This window comes from Triticum dicoccoides, chromosome 5B (assembly GCF_002162155.2).
Source record: "Triticum dicoccoides isolate Atlit2015 ecotype Zavitan chromosome 5B, WEW_v2.0, whole genome shotgun sequence".
NCBI lineage: Eukaryota > Viridiplantae > Streptophyta > Magnoliopsida > Poales > Poaceae > Triticum > Triticum dicoccoides.
Window position 1 is genome coordinate 105,328,678 of NC_041389.1, and position 15,489 is coordinate 105,344,166.

The 15,489-nt window shown below is 46.8% G+C and overlaps 1 protein-coding gene across 1 annotated transcript; it reads right to left on the reverse strand.

Annotated features, from left to right (window-relative positions):
• Nucleotides 1-552: 552 nt before the first annotated feature.
• On the reverse strand, nt 553-2,869 carry LOC119307640 (cyclin-A3-2-like). Its single transcript, XM_037583711.1, has 7 exons — nt 2,261-2,869; nt 1,902-2,134; nt 1,665-1,817; nt 1,529-1,562; nt 1,268-1,417; nt 1,037-1,171; nt 553-948 (listed from the first exon to the last, which is right to left on the reverse strand). The coding sequence occupies exons 1-7, from the start codon at nt 2,615-2,617 to the stop codon at nt 877-879; spliced, it is 1,134 nt and encodes a 377-aa protein (XP_037439608.1). The 5' UTR covers nt 2,618-2,869; the 3' UTR covers nt 553-876.
• Nucleotides 2,870-15,489: the final 12,620 nt, after the last annotated feature.

Here is a 15,489-nt window from a genome sequence, read left to right on the forward strand (position 1 = left end):
CCAGATCCAGATGGTAAATGGAAAGCATGTTCAGCGTGACAGTGTCTTATACAGCACTACTTCAGTAATCAGTTGAAAATTACAATAAGCATAACTTTGCATGGTAGACTGAAGAAAACCAAGAACCATCCATCTGCCATCATCTGGTCTACATATTGCTCGGTAAATGTGTTTTGAACCTCAATAAATGATGTTTAGTGTGCCATCAAATTTATAACCAGTCATTCAGAAGTGAACACCTTATAGGCAGCAAATGGGTTGATCATTCATTGGAAATGACTGAGGCCTCTTGGATTTCGATTCAATAAGAATGTTGCACTGACAAGCTATCAAGGTGATAGTTAGATAGTGAAAAATAAGCATCTTGCCAAGTATGATTATTCATGCAAGCTATGTTCTTTAGGCCTATTTCTAATACAACCCCTCGATAGAAAGGTAGGTCATAGGTATTGCAAGCACACTCACAGGTAATTTCTAATACAACCCCTCGATAGAAAGGTAGGTCATAGGTATTGCAAGCACACTCACAGGTAACAGATCAAAAGAAGAAGAAAAAACAGCAAAGACAATGGATGAACATATATCAAACATTACAGATATGTGGCCAAACAGACCAAGGCACATTGTTCTAAGATATAATACAGAAGTACAATTCTACAAAAGAAGAGAATGCCTGGCCTCCTACTTGTGATAAACCTAGCTCCTAAATGAATTTGAAAAGCTCCTGGTTAGGCTTTTAAACCTCAAGCATCTAAACAGCTTCCAGCATTCTAACTTGTCTGAGAACCTGCTCTGAAACTGTAATTCTCCCTTATCCCAAGGAGCTCAAGATGAGCTCTGAGTTATTAGCTTTACAGTGGAGCGGTCCAGGAACAGCTACTCTGTTAAGTCTTGGAAGTACAATGCAGGGATCTCGACAGGAGGAAGCAACATCGATACACATTTGAACTGTTCCAAATGATTAGAGAATTAGACCAAACAATACAAGCATAACAACACCAAAGGAATATTACATAACTGTTGGAGTTGAGCATACCCTGTGTTGCTTATACTTGTCTCGAATTGCTGGTAAAGATGGACCCTTTCTACTGAGCTGCAAATCATGTATGGCTATAATGCAATCCTTCAGCTCTGATGCCTTGTAGCCTGTCAGTTTATGCATTTCCTTGCCCTGCAACCACATAATCACAGGATAGCTTTAGCTTTGAGAACTTGAAATATCAAAAGCAACATTTCAAGCTTCCACGTTCTACTTCTCCACTCTTACCCACGGATTAGTGTCTGGTCCAATGGTCAGCCTAGCAAGAAAAAGTGATGAAGCAGCAACCACTGATGGCAAGAACCGGAGACAGCTGTAGTCCAGAAGACTCAGCTCAGCAAGATAGCTACCCATGAACTCCAGTAATAAGCTGGAGCGCTGTGACAAGCATGCAAGAATAACTTCAGGCACCCACACACATAAGCAGTTGAGGAAGAATTAAATCAAATGGATCCAATATGGAGAATTTAAAGGATTGGTAGTAGTCACCTTCTTGTCTTCTGGGCCAGATCTTGTAAACCGCCTGAAATTAGCAAAACAGGGGGGAAATGCACAAAGATTCAGTTAGACACAGAATGAAAATAGTCAGAGATTATGTACTATTGGGTCAGTGACAGTATGCCACCTGAGGAAGGTCTTGATGGTCGGACTGCCTATCTCGAAGTTGAGGAGCTTGAGTATGTCGCTCTCCATGGTGAGAAGCTCCTGCCTGGTGTAGGTGTTGTCCGTGATGTAGCAGAAGTCCTCCACATGCGGGGGACTGATCTCCTCGTACTTCCTGCAACCACCCCAAAGCCAACCCAACTCAATCTCAAAATCTTTTCCAACCCTTCAACGCATTGGAGCAGGAGGCTGCGCTTACGAAGCAATGAGCATTGCGGCGACGCCAAGGAGCTGCAGCTTGTTGCGCCCGAGAGGGTTGGCAGAGAGGAAGCGGTCGACATAGGAGACGGTGAGGTAAAGCGTGTCGGCAACGAGCTTGTACTCCTCGGCGACCTCGACGAGCCAGTCGATTAGGATAGCCCGCATGTTCGCCGTCACGTCCGTCTGCACCGCCTCGATATAGTCAGCCGCTGGCCGGCGCGGCGCCTCCACCTGCATCCGCCATTCGGACGAACCAATGATTAGACATCAGACAAGTGGTTCCCACCCAAACCCAGCGCCGACGGATCGAGGCATCCGACGGCCAGAAATGGAGATCAGGAATCGGGACTGCCGTACCTCCATAGTGCGGAGGTAGGTGTAGATGTCGGAGGCGTAGGACCCGCTGAGCTGGGTTTCGCCGCCGCCGCCGCCGCTGACCTCCTCCCTGGCGAGGGTCGGCGAGGTGGACGCGCACCTGCTCACGTCCCCGTGCTCCTCCTCCCCCTCGGCCGCAGCCGCGGGCTTGGCTGGCTTCGACGGCTGGCGGAGGACGATCCCCGCGTTGGAGACGATGGGGAGCTCGCTGAGCGCCACCCGCTTCCGCTTGGCGCCGCCGGAGGGGCCCGCGGAGCAGGTGGCGGCGCGCTTGGCCGCGGCACGGGTGAGCCGGGGGCCCGCCGCCGCGGCGGGGGCCGCGTTCTCCTTGTCGGCCATGGTCGGCAGGCTCGTGCTCACCGGGGCGGCGGGATAGGGTTTGGGATTCGGTGCGCGGCGAGGGAAGATGGGAGGCGGCGGCGGTTGCGTTATGTAGAGAGAATTGGAGGAATGGGAGGGAAGATGGCCGCCAAAACACACGAATTCGAAGAGGAGGAGGGAGAAGAAGCCCGCGCTGCGCGGCGCTGGGTTTCGCCTGCTAGCTCTGGTCTGGTTTCGCTTGCTAGGATTGGGGAATTTTGGATGGAGTGGGGCGCACGTGCTGGCGAGGGGTGGGCGGTAAAAGTTTTAAAATAATACGGAAATCCCGCGGCGCCTGCCTGCCCGCCAGCTCCCCTCCGAAATCGTACTGGGCCTTCCGCGTTCCAGCGCGAAACAGCACACTCCAGATCGGGTTTTCTTTTTTCTTGGCCCAACATTTTTTTGGCCACGAAATTGTATTATAATACTGTTCTTTTTCTTTTTGCGAGAGACCGTGAGTTTTTTATTCCGCAAAATGACAGGGTTTTTTTTTTTGCGAGGGCAAAATGACAGGGTTACATATTCTGCTGGCAATTATAAACACATTAACGTGTGGGAGAAGGGCGATCAAACAGCATGGCCACATGGCGCCATGTGGTGCATGCTGATTGGCCATGGCGAGAAACTTTTTGATTTTTTTGAAGATTATTTTTGAAAGATAAAAGTGAGACTTCTTTCTTTTAAAAAAAATTGGAGATTATATTTTAAAGATGGAAGTGAAACTTTTTTTCTTTTTTCTTTGAGAATTTTTTTAGGCTTTTTTTTATATTTTTGAGATGGATGTGATGTCCACGTGTCGTGAGAAATTTATTTTTTTAAGATGAAGATCAGTGTAAAACAGTTTCTTACTGAACTGAAAGCAGAGGTGGAAAATACGAACTTGGTTGATCATGCATCAGTCGATTAGGGAAATGAATATATTGTTCAAATATTGTGCTTATGAAGGTGAACTAGCTATAAGTTGTTTTCACGTAGCTATCATATTGTGGTGTCAAAATATATTTATGTGTCTGATATGAAATTGGCAAAAAAATTGTTTGATATGAAATGTAAATTTGCTTAATACTGAAACTATTAATAGTAAACTAATAAACATGTTAAATGGTCATGAAACTTTATAAACTGTTATAGCAGTAAAAGTGTGCGTGATGGATAACCCAATGTCAAACGGTTTTCTTAATTGAATCGTGTGTGATATACTTGAATAAAACAAACGGGTAATGGAAGTAGAGCGTGTGTGATTGTTACACCTATCACACACGAGGGTATACAGAAAATTGTGTGTGAAGTAGATATGAATGGAAACGTTTGTCTGGGATTCACTGTGTGGCATGTGAAGGCGAACGGAAACGTTTGTCTAGGATTCACTGTGTGGGATATCCATACGAACGGAAACATTTGTCAGGGATTCACTGTGTGGGGTGTACATACGAACGAAAACGTTTGTATGGGATTCACTATGTGGCATGTACTTACGAATGGAAACGATTGGGAATGTATAATTGTATGCGATGGCTAGCCCGATTGCACACGAGCTCATTTTTCTCAATGTGTGTGACCGGAGGACCTATCCCGAATAGTTTCTGGTCGTGTGGGAAGGACCCCTCCCCCCATCGCAGACACAGGCAAGGCGATAATTTAAAACTCCGTAGCGGAAAGAGGTTAAAAATCGTTTGTATAACAACTCGTTGTACCAGTGGTTGTTGGGTCTCGGCATCTTGAGCTTCAGGTAAGCGCAGTGCGGCACCGCATTAAAGCGGGCGAACCCAGTACGCCCGAGCAACGCATGGTAGCCACTACGAAAGAGGGCTATATCAAAGATCAAGTCCTCGCTTCAGAAGTTATCGGGGGAGCCGAAAACAACTTCCGTTGTTATGGGTCTAGTGCGTTGGGCCTCTATGTCGGGTATGACACCCAGATACGTCCATTTTGTATCATGCTTTTATATCAATATTTATTGCATTATGGGTTGTTGCTACACATTATGTCACAATACTTATGCATTTTCTCTCTTATTTTATAAGGTTTAAACGAAGAGGGAGAATGCCGGCAGCTGGAATTCTGGGCTGAAAAAGGAGCAAACATTAGAGACCTATTCTGCACAACTCCAAAAGTCCTGAAACTCCACGAAAGTCAGTTTTGAAATATATTAAAAATATTAGGCGAAAAAAGCACCAGAGGGGGGCCACCCACCAGCCACAAGGGTGGAGGGCGCGCCCTACCCCCCTAGGCGCGCCCCCTGCCTCGTGGGCCACCTGGTAGGCCCGCGATGCCCATGTTCTGATACATGGTGCCTTTTGCCCTAGAAAAATCAAAAGGAAGCTTTTGGGACGAAGCGCCACCGTCTCGAGGCGGAACTTGGGCAGGACCAATCTAGGGCTCCGGCGGAGCTGTTCTGCCGGGGAAACATCCCTCCGGGAAGGGGAAATCATCATCACCATCGATCCTCGCATCGAGAGGGGGTCAATCTCCATCAACATCTTCACCAGCACCATCTCCTCATAAACCCTAGTTCATCTCTTGTATCCGATCGTTGTCTCAAAACCTCGGATTGGTACATGTGGGTTACTAGTAGTGTTGATTACTCCTTATAGTTGATGCTAGTTGGTTTATTCGGTGGAAGATCATATGTTCAGATCCTTAATGCTATTCAATACCCCTCTGATTATGAACATGAATATGCTTTGTGAGTAGTTACGTTTGTTCCTGGGGACATGGGAGAAGTCTTGTTATGAGTAATCGTGTGAATTTGGTATTCGTTCGATATTTTGATGAGATGTATGTTGTCTCTCCTCTAGTGGTGTTATGTGAACGTCGACTACATGACACTTCACCATGATTTGGGCCTAGGGGAAGGCATTGGGAAGTAATAAGTAGATGATGGGTTGCTAGAGTGACAGAATCTTAAACCCTAGTTTATGTGTTGCTTCGTAAGGGGCTGATTTGGATCCATATGTTTCATGCTATGGTTAGGTTTACCTTAATTCTTCTTTCGTAGTTGCGGATGCTTGCGAGAGGGGTTAACCATAGGTGGGATGTTTGTCCAACGAAGGGTAGTACCCAAGCACCGGTCCACCCACATATCAAATTATCAAAATAACGAACGTGAATCATATGAGCATGATGAAATCTAGCTTGACAGTAATTGCCATGTGTCCTCGGGAGCGCTTTGCTTTATATAAGAGTTTGTCCAGGCTTGTCCTTTGCTACAAAAAGGATTGGGCCACCTTGCTGCACCTTGGTTACTTTGTTACTTGTTACCCATTACGAATTATCTTATCACAAAACTACATGTTACCGATAATTTCAGTGCTTGTAGAGAATATCTTGCTGAAAACTGCTTGTCATTTCCTTCTGCTCCTCGTTGGGTTTGACGCTCTTACTTATCGAAAGGACTAAGATAGATCCCCTATACTTGTGGGTCATCAAGACTCTTTTCTGGCGCCATTGCCGGGGAGTGAAGCGCCTTTGGTAGGTGGAATTTGGTAAGGAAACATTTATATAGTGTGCTGAAATTTACTGTCACTTGTTACTATGGAAAATAATCCTTTGAGGGGCTTGTTAGGGTATTATTGAGTTGCTCCTCAACCTACTGAACCTACTGAAAATATTTACTTTGAAATTCCTTCGGGTATGATAGAGAAACTGCTAGCTAATCCCTATACAGGAGATGGAACATTACATCCCGATATGCACCTAATCTATGTGGATGAAGTTTGTGGATTATTTAAGCTTGCAGGTATGCCCGAGGATGTTATCAAGAAGAAGGTATTCCCTTTTTCTTTGAAGGGAAAGGCATTGACATGGTTTAGGCTATGTGATGATATTGGATCATGGAACTACAACTGATTGAAATTGGAATTTCATCATAAGTTTTTATCCTATCACTACAAAAAAAAGACATATCTGTGACATTTTGGGCAGAACGAACAAAATTTCTGTCATACTTATGACACTTCCATGACTATAATTGTGACAAAACTCGGTATCATATTAGATGTGGTGGGCTCCTACTTCTATGACAAAAAATCATGACAGAAAATGGGCTTTTTGTCCTGGGCGGGCCGGAGACGCAGCTGCATGACATTCTTTGGGTCGTCCATAACAGAAAAAACCGTGGTAGAAGCGAGGGCGAGGAAAATATCAGGGAGTTCCCGGTTACGGTGGGTGGTCAGGGGGCCGAGCGATGCACGTTTCTCTCGTACCGTGTGTGCGTGGGTGCGAGGCGTTGGGCTCTAGCGGAACCCGAGCGAGGTGTCGCCTACCTGAACCTGAGCGATTGCACTGCAGGCTACGCGTTGCTGAACCCAAGCGATCGAGCGATTCCTTCGCTACTGCTGCTAACTGAAGCCGATTGATGCTGCCTCTCGATGAACAGTGAGCATTGTTGGGGGGTTTGGATGAACAGTGAGTGTTGCTGGGGGGTTTGGATGAACAATTCCCGATGGGGGTGGATGAACAGGACCCCGTGGTGTTGCCTCTGGATGAACATGACCCCGATAGATCGAGCCGGTTGGGGCTGGATGAATAGGACCCCATGGAGGGCTGGATGAACAGGAGGACCCCGTGGAGGGTTGGATGAACAGGAGGACCCCGTGGAGGGCTGGATGAACAGTAGACGGTGGAGGGGTGGATGAACAGTAGCCCGTGGAGGGGTGGTTGAACATGAGCTCATGAAGAGGGGTGGTTGAACAGTATCCGGTGGAGTAGCATGCGGTGGAGGTTGGATGAACGGGAGCACGTGGATGAACAGTCGCAGGTGGAGGCTGGAGGAGGTCGACGGTGGACGAACAATAGGCCGTGGAGGCTGGAGGAGGTCGACGGTGGATATGAACAGTATACCGTGGAGTCCTATTTTGCGGTACGCCACACCCCTCCCGATGAACAGGACCCCCATTTCGACCGTAGCGCTCCAACACAAGTCCGTTTCCTCCGTTTTGCGGTACGCCACACCCCTCCCGATCAATAGGATCCCGTTTCGACCGTAGGAGGTCCAACAGAAGTCCGTTTCCTCCGTTTTGCGGTACGCCAGACCCCTCCTGATGAACAGGATCCCGTTTCGAACTTGGCTGGTCGAACACAAGGCCGTTTCCTCCGTTCTACGGTATGCCAGGCCTCGTTTCCATTGGCTGTTCCATCCAAGCCGGTTGGCTCCCACGCGTTCCGTTGCCTCCCGATGAACACGAGCATTCCGTTGCCTCCCCGTGAACACGATGACGCAGTTTCTCCATTCCGACCCAGCCATGTACACGAGCCCTGGCCGTACATATGCGCGAGTAGGTGTTCGAGACCCCGCCCCATATGTACGTACATGGTCATATTTTCTTTCTTGCACACTGGTCGTTGTACGTACATGTACATGCTATGTGTGCGCATCTACATTGACCAGTATGTATGTACACGTTCGCGACCAGAATGAAAACTCTAAGTACGCTTCGACCAGGTGGGTCCCGACTGCCAGGCACTTCATTGCGTGCGAAGATGTAGCTGGTGGGTCCTAGCCGTCAGGGAGGCGAATCGTTTTTTCTGCCTGGACGCACTTCCTTGCGTACGAAGATGTAGCTGGTGGGTCCTAGCAGTCAGGGGGGAAACATTTTTTTTGCAAAATACGATAGCCCGTCCGGTGGGTCCCGCTGTCGGGTGGAGGAATAATTATTTTGCGCGTAATAAGGAGGCACTTCCTTGCGGCTGTCGTGGACCTAGCTGTTAGCCTCTCCATATACAATACTCTTCCGATGGAAGTCGGTCGTTGACCACATTGACCACGCCGCTTCGAGAGCACCACGGCGGTGGATGATGACGAGGCCTAGGAAGGGGACGACGCGGAGCCGGGAAAGACGCGGCAGTGGATGCCCATGCGGGGAGGAGTACGAGGGTTCACTGGTTCGGCTGTCGTCGCTGCAGAATAATAGGGGTTTGGGTGAGTGGAGGGATGGCCTGGCCAGCGGTGGGAGTAATAGGGGCGGTGAGGCCTCTGCGGCAGCACAACCGGCCATGGGAGGCAGGAGCATGCGGCACGACCGGCGCTACTTTGGGCGGCTGGAGCAAGAAGACCAGAGGTTCAAGAAGCACGACGGTCGTTGGATGGACATCGTACGATCACTGCAGCTACAATCGTTTATATTGACTAGGTTGACAAAGCCCTTGGTACGCGTCAACTTAGTAGGCCCATGGGTCAGCTTCCGAAACGGTGCGCCCCAAATGTCAGGGGGAGGAATCATTTTTTGGGCGGGTGAAGCTAGAATATCCGAGATTGAAGAAGAAGCACGGCATTCGTTGCATGGACATCCAACGGCCACTTCTGCTAGAACCGTGTGTTGACTATAAGTTGACAAAGCCTTGCATACGCGTCAACTCTTTTTTTTTTAGGGGACGCGTCAACTTAGTAAGGCCACAAGTGTGTGACAGAGAACTTATAGCCCATTTGAGATTTGTAAGAATGTGCAGCCCATTTTTGAATTCTAATGAAATTTACTACAACTCATTTACAGTTTGTTAAAAGTACAGTCCATTTCAACCAACCGTTCAAAACATAATTCAATAAAAAATCCACATTTTGATGGGATCCGAAATATTTTTATCCCAAAATTTCTAGTCAGATTAAATACAAAATATAAATTTATATTACGTAAAAATCCAACGAAACATTGGGCGCGCAACAATTAATGAAATTAAAATTTTCAATATCCAAAAATAATATTTTGTAAAGTAATTACGTGTTAGGTGCATTTTTTTATAGTTACTGCCCAGTTTTTATAATTACATCCCATTTATTATTTCTTAAAGCTCATTTTCTTGTTAAGCCTAATGCATCCCTCCTAGGAAAGATTTGCAGCCCAGCGGGGCAGAGAATAACAACTTGACCTTGCCTGGGTATTCTTAAAAAAAGTATAGCTGGGTAGCCATTTTCAGCTTGAAAAAAATTAATATCTGGGATGGATATCTGGCTTGGTCTAGACGGGCCACAGCCCCCCAGTTAATACCCTGCTCTCTCCTCTGAACAACAACGAAAATATCGCTCAAGAAAAACTCTGCAGTGCTCATACCTCAAAAACATAAATACTGCTCGAGATGCTTGGTCCAAGCTGTCGGCCGCTCCTTGTGCAATTCTCTCATTTATTAACTACATAGGTTGACAATGGTGTGGCACCGTGATGTCAGGAAACCAGGAGGAAGCAAAAAAAATATAGTTTTATATAATAAGGAGGCACTTGTGTACGTGCGGCTATGGCCCTGGTGGGTCCCCATTGTCATCCTCTCCAAGTAAAGTCATCTCCTCATCCTCATGTCTGTTGACCATGTTGACAAAGCGAGACGATGGCGCCACAGTGAGCGCAACAACTCGAAGGACGACGGAGAGGGCCTCGCAGACCCTATGGATGGTCTGTTACAGCGCCCGCTGCTCATTTGGGAAGCCATGATCATAGGGCTACATGTCCGCGACGACATTGTCGTTCGCTTGTTCACCCGTGCTCGTTGAGGAGACGGAGGTTGCAGCACAGGTCCTCGTGCGCTGGTAGCTCTTCCGCCATTAGGGTGTCGAAGTGCGGCCGCACCTGCTCTATGGTGAACATGACATGAACCGGCTTGGACAGTGGCGCTGGCTCCTGGTCGGAAGCTACGTCCATCGTCTAATTGTCATCGCTCAGCTCGGCGAGCTCGCTGGCGAGCCAGCATGTCCGGCTGCTGGACCGACCCGCTGCCAAGCACGAGTCTGACTGCCCTGGCCCACCCAAACCGCCTCCCTCGCCCGCGCGCGCTTTCCGCCCGAAACGGTCAGCGCCGCCCGCCCCGCTTCCCCGTGCAGGTGATTGCTCCGCCTTCAAACGACACAAGTGTCATCCGTCCGTCCGTCCGCCGCCCACATTAATGATACGCGGTTGCCGAGCACCACACGTCCATCCCTCCGCCGCCCATCATTGATATATAAACTGTTGCGCCGTCCATAGCCGCCGTTATCTGCATCCGTTTCGTTTCTCCTATCCACACCACTACTGCCCACCATGGCTTCCTCGCGCTCCAACGCTCTTCGGGACAGGCGAACGACAGACCACAAGGAGATGGCAGCCATTGCTACCGACTGGCTGGCCGGCAGGCAGCCGGAGGACAACGACGTATGCTACGTCTTGAGCTTGCGTTGGTTTTCCTTGAAGAGGAAAGGGTGATGCAGCAATAGTAGCGTAAGTATTTCTCTCAGTTTTTGAGAACCAAGGTATCAATACAGTAGGAGGCTCAAAAGTCCCACGCACCTACACAAACCAACAAAGAACTCGCAAACAACGCAATAAAGAGGTTGTCAATCCCTTCACGGTCACTTGCGAAAGTGAGATCTGATAGAGATAGTATGATAAGATAAATATATTTTTCGTATTTTATGATATAGATTGGAAAAGTAAAGATGCAAATAAAAGTAGACGGAAAGCTTATATGATAAGAGATAGACCCGGCGCCATAGGTTTCACTAGTGGCTGCTCTCAAGATAACATAAGTATTACGGTGGGTGAACAAATTACTGTCGAGCAATTGATGGAAAAGTGAATAATTATGAGATTATCTAGGCATGATAATGTATATACGCATCACGTCCGCGACAAGTAGACCGACTCCTGCCTGCATCTACTACTATTACTCCACACATCGAGCGCTATCCAGCATGCATATAGAGTATTAAGTTCATAAGAACAGAGTAACGCATTAAGAAAGATGACATGATGTAGAGGGATAAACTCATGCAATATGATATAAACCCCATCTTTTTATCCTCGGTGGCAACAATACAATACGTGACTTGCAACCCTTATTATCACTGGGTAAGGACACCGCAAGATCGAACCCAAAGCTAAGCACTTCTCCCATTGCAAGAAAGATCAATCTAGTAGGCCAAATCAAACTGATAATTCGAAGAGACTTACAAAGATAACTCAATCATACATAAAAGAATTCAGAGGAGATTCAAATATTTCTCATAGATAAACTTGATCATAAACCCACAATTAATCGGATCTCGACAAACACACCGCAAAAAGAGTTACATCAAATAGATCTCCACAAGAGAGGGGGAGAACATGGTATCGAGATCGAAAAAGAGAGAAGAAGCCATCTAGCTAATAACTATGGACCCGAAGGTCTGTGGTAAACTACTCACAACTCATCGGAGGGGCTATGGTGTTGATGTAGAAGCCCTCCGTGGTCGATCCCCCCTCCGACAGAGCACCGGTGAAGGCTCCAAGATGGGATCTCGCGGATACAGAAGGTTACGGCGGTGGAAATTGTTTTTCGTTGGCTCCCTGGATGATTTCGGGGTACGTGGGTATATATAGGAGGAAGAAGTAGGTCGGTGGCCGCCCGAGGGGCCCACGAGATAGGGGGCGCACCCTGTAGGGGTGGGCGTGCCCTCCACCCTCGTGGCCGCCTCGGCTGCTTCTTGGCCTACACTCCAAGTCCTCTGGATCACGTTTGTTCCAAAAATCACACTCCCGAAGGTTTCATTCCGTTTGGACTCTGTTTGATATTCCTTTTCTTCGAAATACTGAAATAGGCAAAAAAAACAGCAATACGGGCTGGGCCTCCGGTTAGTAGGTTAGTCCCAAAAATGATATAAATGTGTAGAATAAATCCCATAAACATCCAAAAGGGGTAATATAATAGCATGGAGCAATCAAAATTATAGATACGTTGGAGACGTATCAAGCATCCCCAAGCTCAGTTCCTGCTCGTCCTCGAGTAGGTAAATGATAAAAACAAATTTTTTGATGTGGAATGCTACCTAGCATAATTCTCAATGTAATTTTCTTTATTGTGGCATGAATGTTCAGATCCAAATGATTCAAAATAAAAGTTCATATTGACATAAGAAATAGTAATACTTCAAGCATACTAATCAAAGCAATCATGTCTTCTCAAAATAACATGGCTAAAGAAAGTTATCCCTACAAAAATCATATAGTCTGGCCAGTGGTGGAGCTTGAGAATAATTCAAGAGGGGGCCATTATTCAAAAGGAACCAAGTTAATAGGGAAGGAGGGGCTAATTTGTAGTTTAAACACTAATTAGGCTCATGATGTAGCTTGTTCTTCAATGGATGCAAAAAAATAAGGGGGGGGGGCCATGGCCCCTGTTGGTCTCCACTAAGCTCCGCCATTGAGTCTGGCTGTTGCTCTATCTTCATCACACAAAGTATTTAATCATGCACAACCCCTATGACAAGCCAAGCAATTGTTTCATACTTTAGTAATCTCAAACTTTTTCAACTTTCACGCAATAGATGAGCGTGAGCCATGGACATAGCACTATATGTGGAATAGAATGGTGGTTGTGGAGAAGACAAAATGGGAGAAGATAGTCTCACATCAACTAGGCGTATCAATGGGCTATGGAGATGCCCATTAATAAATCAATGTGAGTGAGTAGGGATTGCCATGCAACGGATGCACTAGAGCTATAAATGTATGAAAGCTCAACAAAAGAAACTAAGTGGGTGTGCATCCAACTCGCTTGCTCACGAAGACCTAGGGCATTTTGAGGAAGCCCATAATTGGAATATACAAGCCAAGTTCTATAATGAAAAATTTCCCACTAGTATATGAAAGTGACAACATAGGAGACTCTCTATCATGAAGATCATGGTGCTACTTTGAAGCACAAGTGTGGTAAAAGGATAGTAGCATTGTCCCTTCTCTCTTTTCTCTCATTTTTTTCTTTTATTCTTTATTCTTTTTTTTCTTTTCAATCTTTTTTTCTTTTTTTCTCTTTTGGCCTTTCTTTTTTTTGGCCTTTCTCTTTTTTTCTTTTTTTTTTCTTTTGTAAAGTCCGAAGTCTCATCCCGACTTGTAGGGGAATCATAGTATCCATCACCCTTTCCTCACTGGGACAATGCTCTAATAATGAAGATCATCACACTTTTATTTACTTACAACTCAGGATTACAACTCAAAACTTAGAACAAGATATGACTCTATATAAATGCTTCCGACGGTGTACCGGGATATGCAATGAATCAAGAGTGACATGTATGAAAATTATGAAGGTGGCCTTGCCACAAATACGATGTCAACTACATGATCATGCAAAGAGCAATATGACAATGATGATGCGTGTCATATAAACGGAACAGTGGAAAGTTGCATGGCAATATATCTCGGAATGGCTATGGAAATGCCATAATAGGTAGGTATGGTGGCTGTTTTGAGGAAGGTATATGGTGGGTGTATGGTATCGGCGAAAGTTGCGCGGCACAAGAGAGGCTAGCAATGGTGGTAGGGTGAGAGTGCGTATAATCCATGGACTCAACATTAGTCAAAAGAACTCATATACTTATTGCAAAAATCTACAAGTCATCAAAAACAAAGTATTACGCGCATGCTCCTAGGGGGATAGATTGGTAGGAAAAGACCATCGCTCGTCCCCGACCGCCACTCATAAGGAAGACAATCAAGAAATAAAATTGTGCTCCTACTTCATCACAAAGCGGTTCACCATACGTGCATGCTACGTGTGACAGTCTGGTTTTTGCCCTCTTTTCTTTGCCTGGTTTTCAGTTGAGTTTGGTTTGAATTTGGAGTTTTTGAATCATTTCATTTGGACTTAACCACTTGGGTACCCCTTGATTTTCACCCAAGTGCTCCCTCTCCTCCTCAAAACCATCATTCCACCTCAGGTTCATCTCAAAATATTGCTTGGAATATTTTTCTTAAATGAAAAATATTCATTTTGCCCTCCAAAACCCTAGTTAGCCCTTTGTGCTCCAAAGCAACCCTAATTTTTCTTGCCCCAAAAATCCTGAAAAAATCCCAATTATTCTTTGGACCCTAGGGCACCTTTCTGAGCAAAAATATTTCACCACTCTTTGGAATATTTTGGCTACAGAAAATAAATTCATGTCTGGACAGAAATGGTAGTTTCTACAACAACTACCTTTTTACTAGCTCCATTGTAGCTAGTTTTTCTAGTGCCTATTTACCTTAGTAAGTGTAAGTAAACCCCCAAAGCTCAGCCCTTAACTCCCAGTTGTTTGACCACAGTAAATCTCCAAAGTTACTGTCCAGAAACTTGTCAGGAGTACAAATCCATTTCTACTGCACCTAGATCCAAGCCAAACCGTGGTAACACTTCAATTTACTAAGGACTACATGCCACACATCATGGTTAGCACTTAGGGTGGCCTGATGTTGATGGGGAACGTTGCAGAAAAATAAAATTTTTCCTATGGTTTCACCAAGATCCATCTATGAGTTCATCTAAGCAACGAGTGATAGGAGAGGGAAGCATCTACATACCACTTGTAGATCGCGTGCGGAAGCGTTCAAGGGAACGGGGATGATGGAGTCGTACTCGCCGTGATCCAAATCACCGATGACCAAGTGCTGAATGGACAACACCTCCGCGTTCAACACACGTACGAAACAGATGACGTCTCCTCCTTCTTGATCTAGCAAGGGGGAAGGAGAGGTTGAGGAAGAAGGCTCCAGCAGCAGCACGGCGGCGTGATGATGGTGGAGAGGCAGTACTCCGACAGGGCTTCGCCAAGCACTCAACGGAGGAGGAGAGGTGTTGGGGAGGGGAGGGGCTACGCCTTGGATCAGGTGTTCAGCCCTCCCCTCGCCCCTCTATTTATAGGGGAAGGGGGAAGGGGGCCGGCCCCCTCTAGATGAGATCTAGAGGGGGGGCGGCCAAGGAGGGGGGCTTGCCCCCCAAGCAAGGGGGCGCCCCCACTAGGGTCCCCCCCAACCCTAGGCGCATGGGCCCAAGGGGGGGGCAACCCTCCAGGGGCTGGTTCCCTGCCCCTTGTGGCCCATGAGGCCCTCCGAGAGGGGTGGCCCCTCCCGGTGGACCCCCGGAACCCCTCCGGTGAC

Coding starts and splice junctions, on each gene's coding strand:
- LOC119307640 (XM_037583711.1), bottom strand. CDS start 2,617: ATGGCCGACAAGGAGAACGCGGCCCCCGCCGCGGCGGCGGGCCCCCGG. Junction 1,818..1,901: donor GCCGCAATGCTCATTGCTTC/GTAAGCGCAGCC, acceptor GGGTGGTTGCAG/GAAGTACGAGGAGATCAGTC. Junction 1,172..1,267: donor GACCAGACACTAATCCGTGG/GTAAGAGTGGAG, acceptor ATGTGGTTGCAG/GGCAAGGAAATGCATAAACT.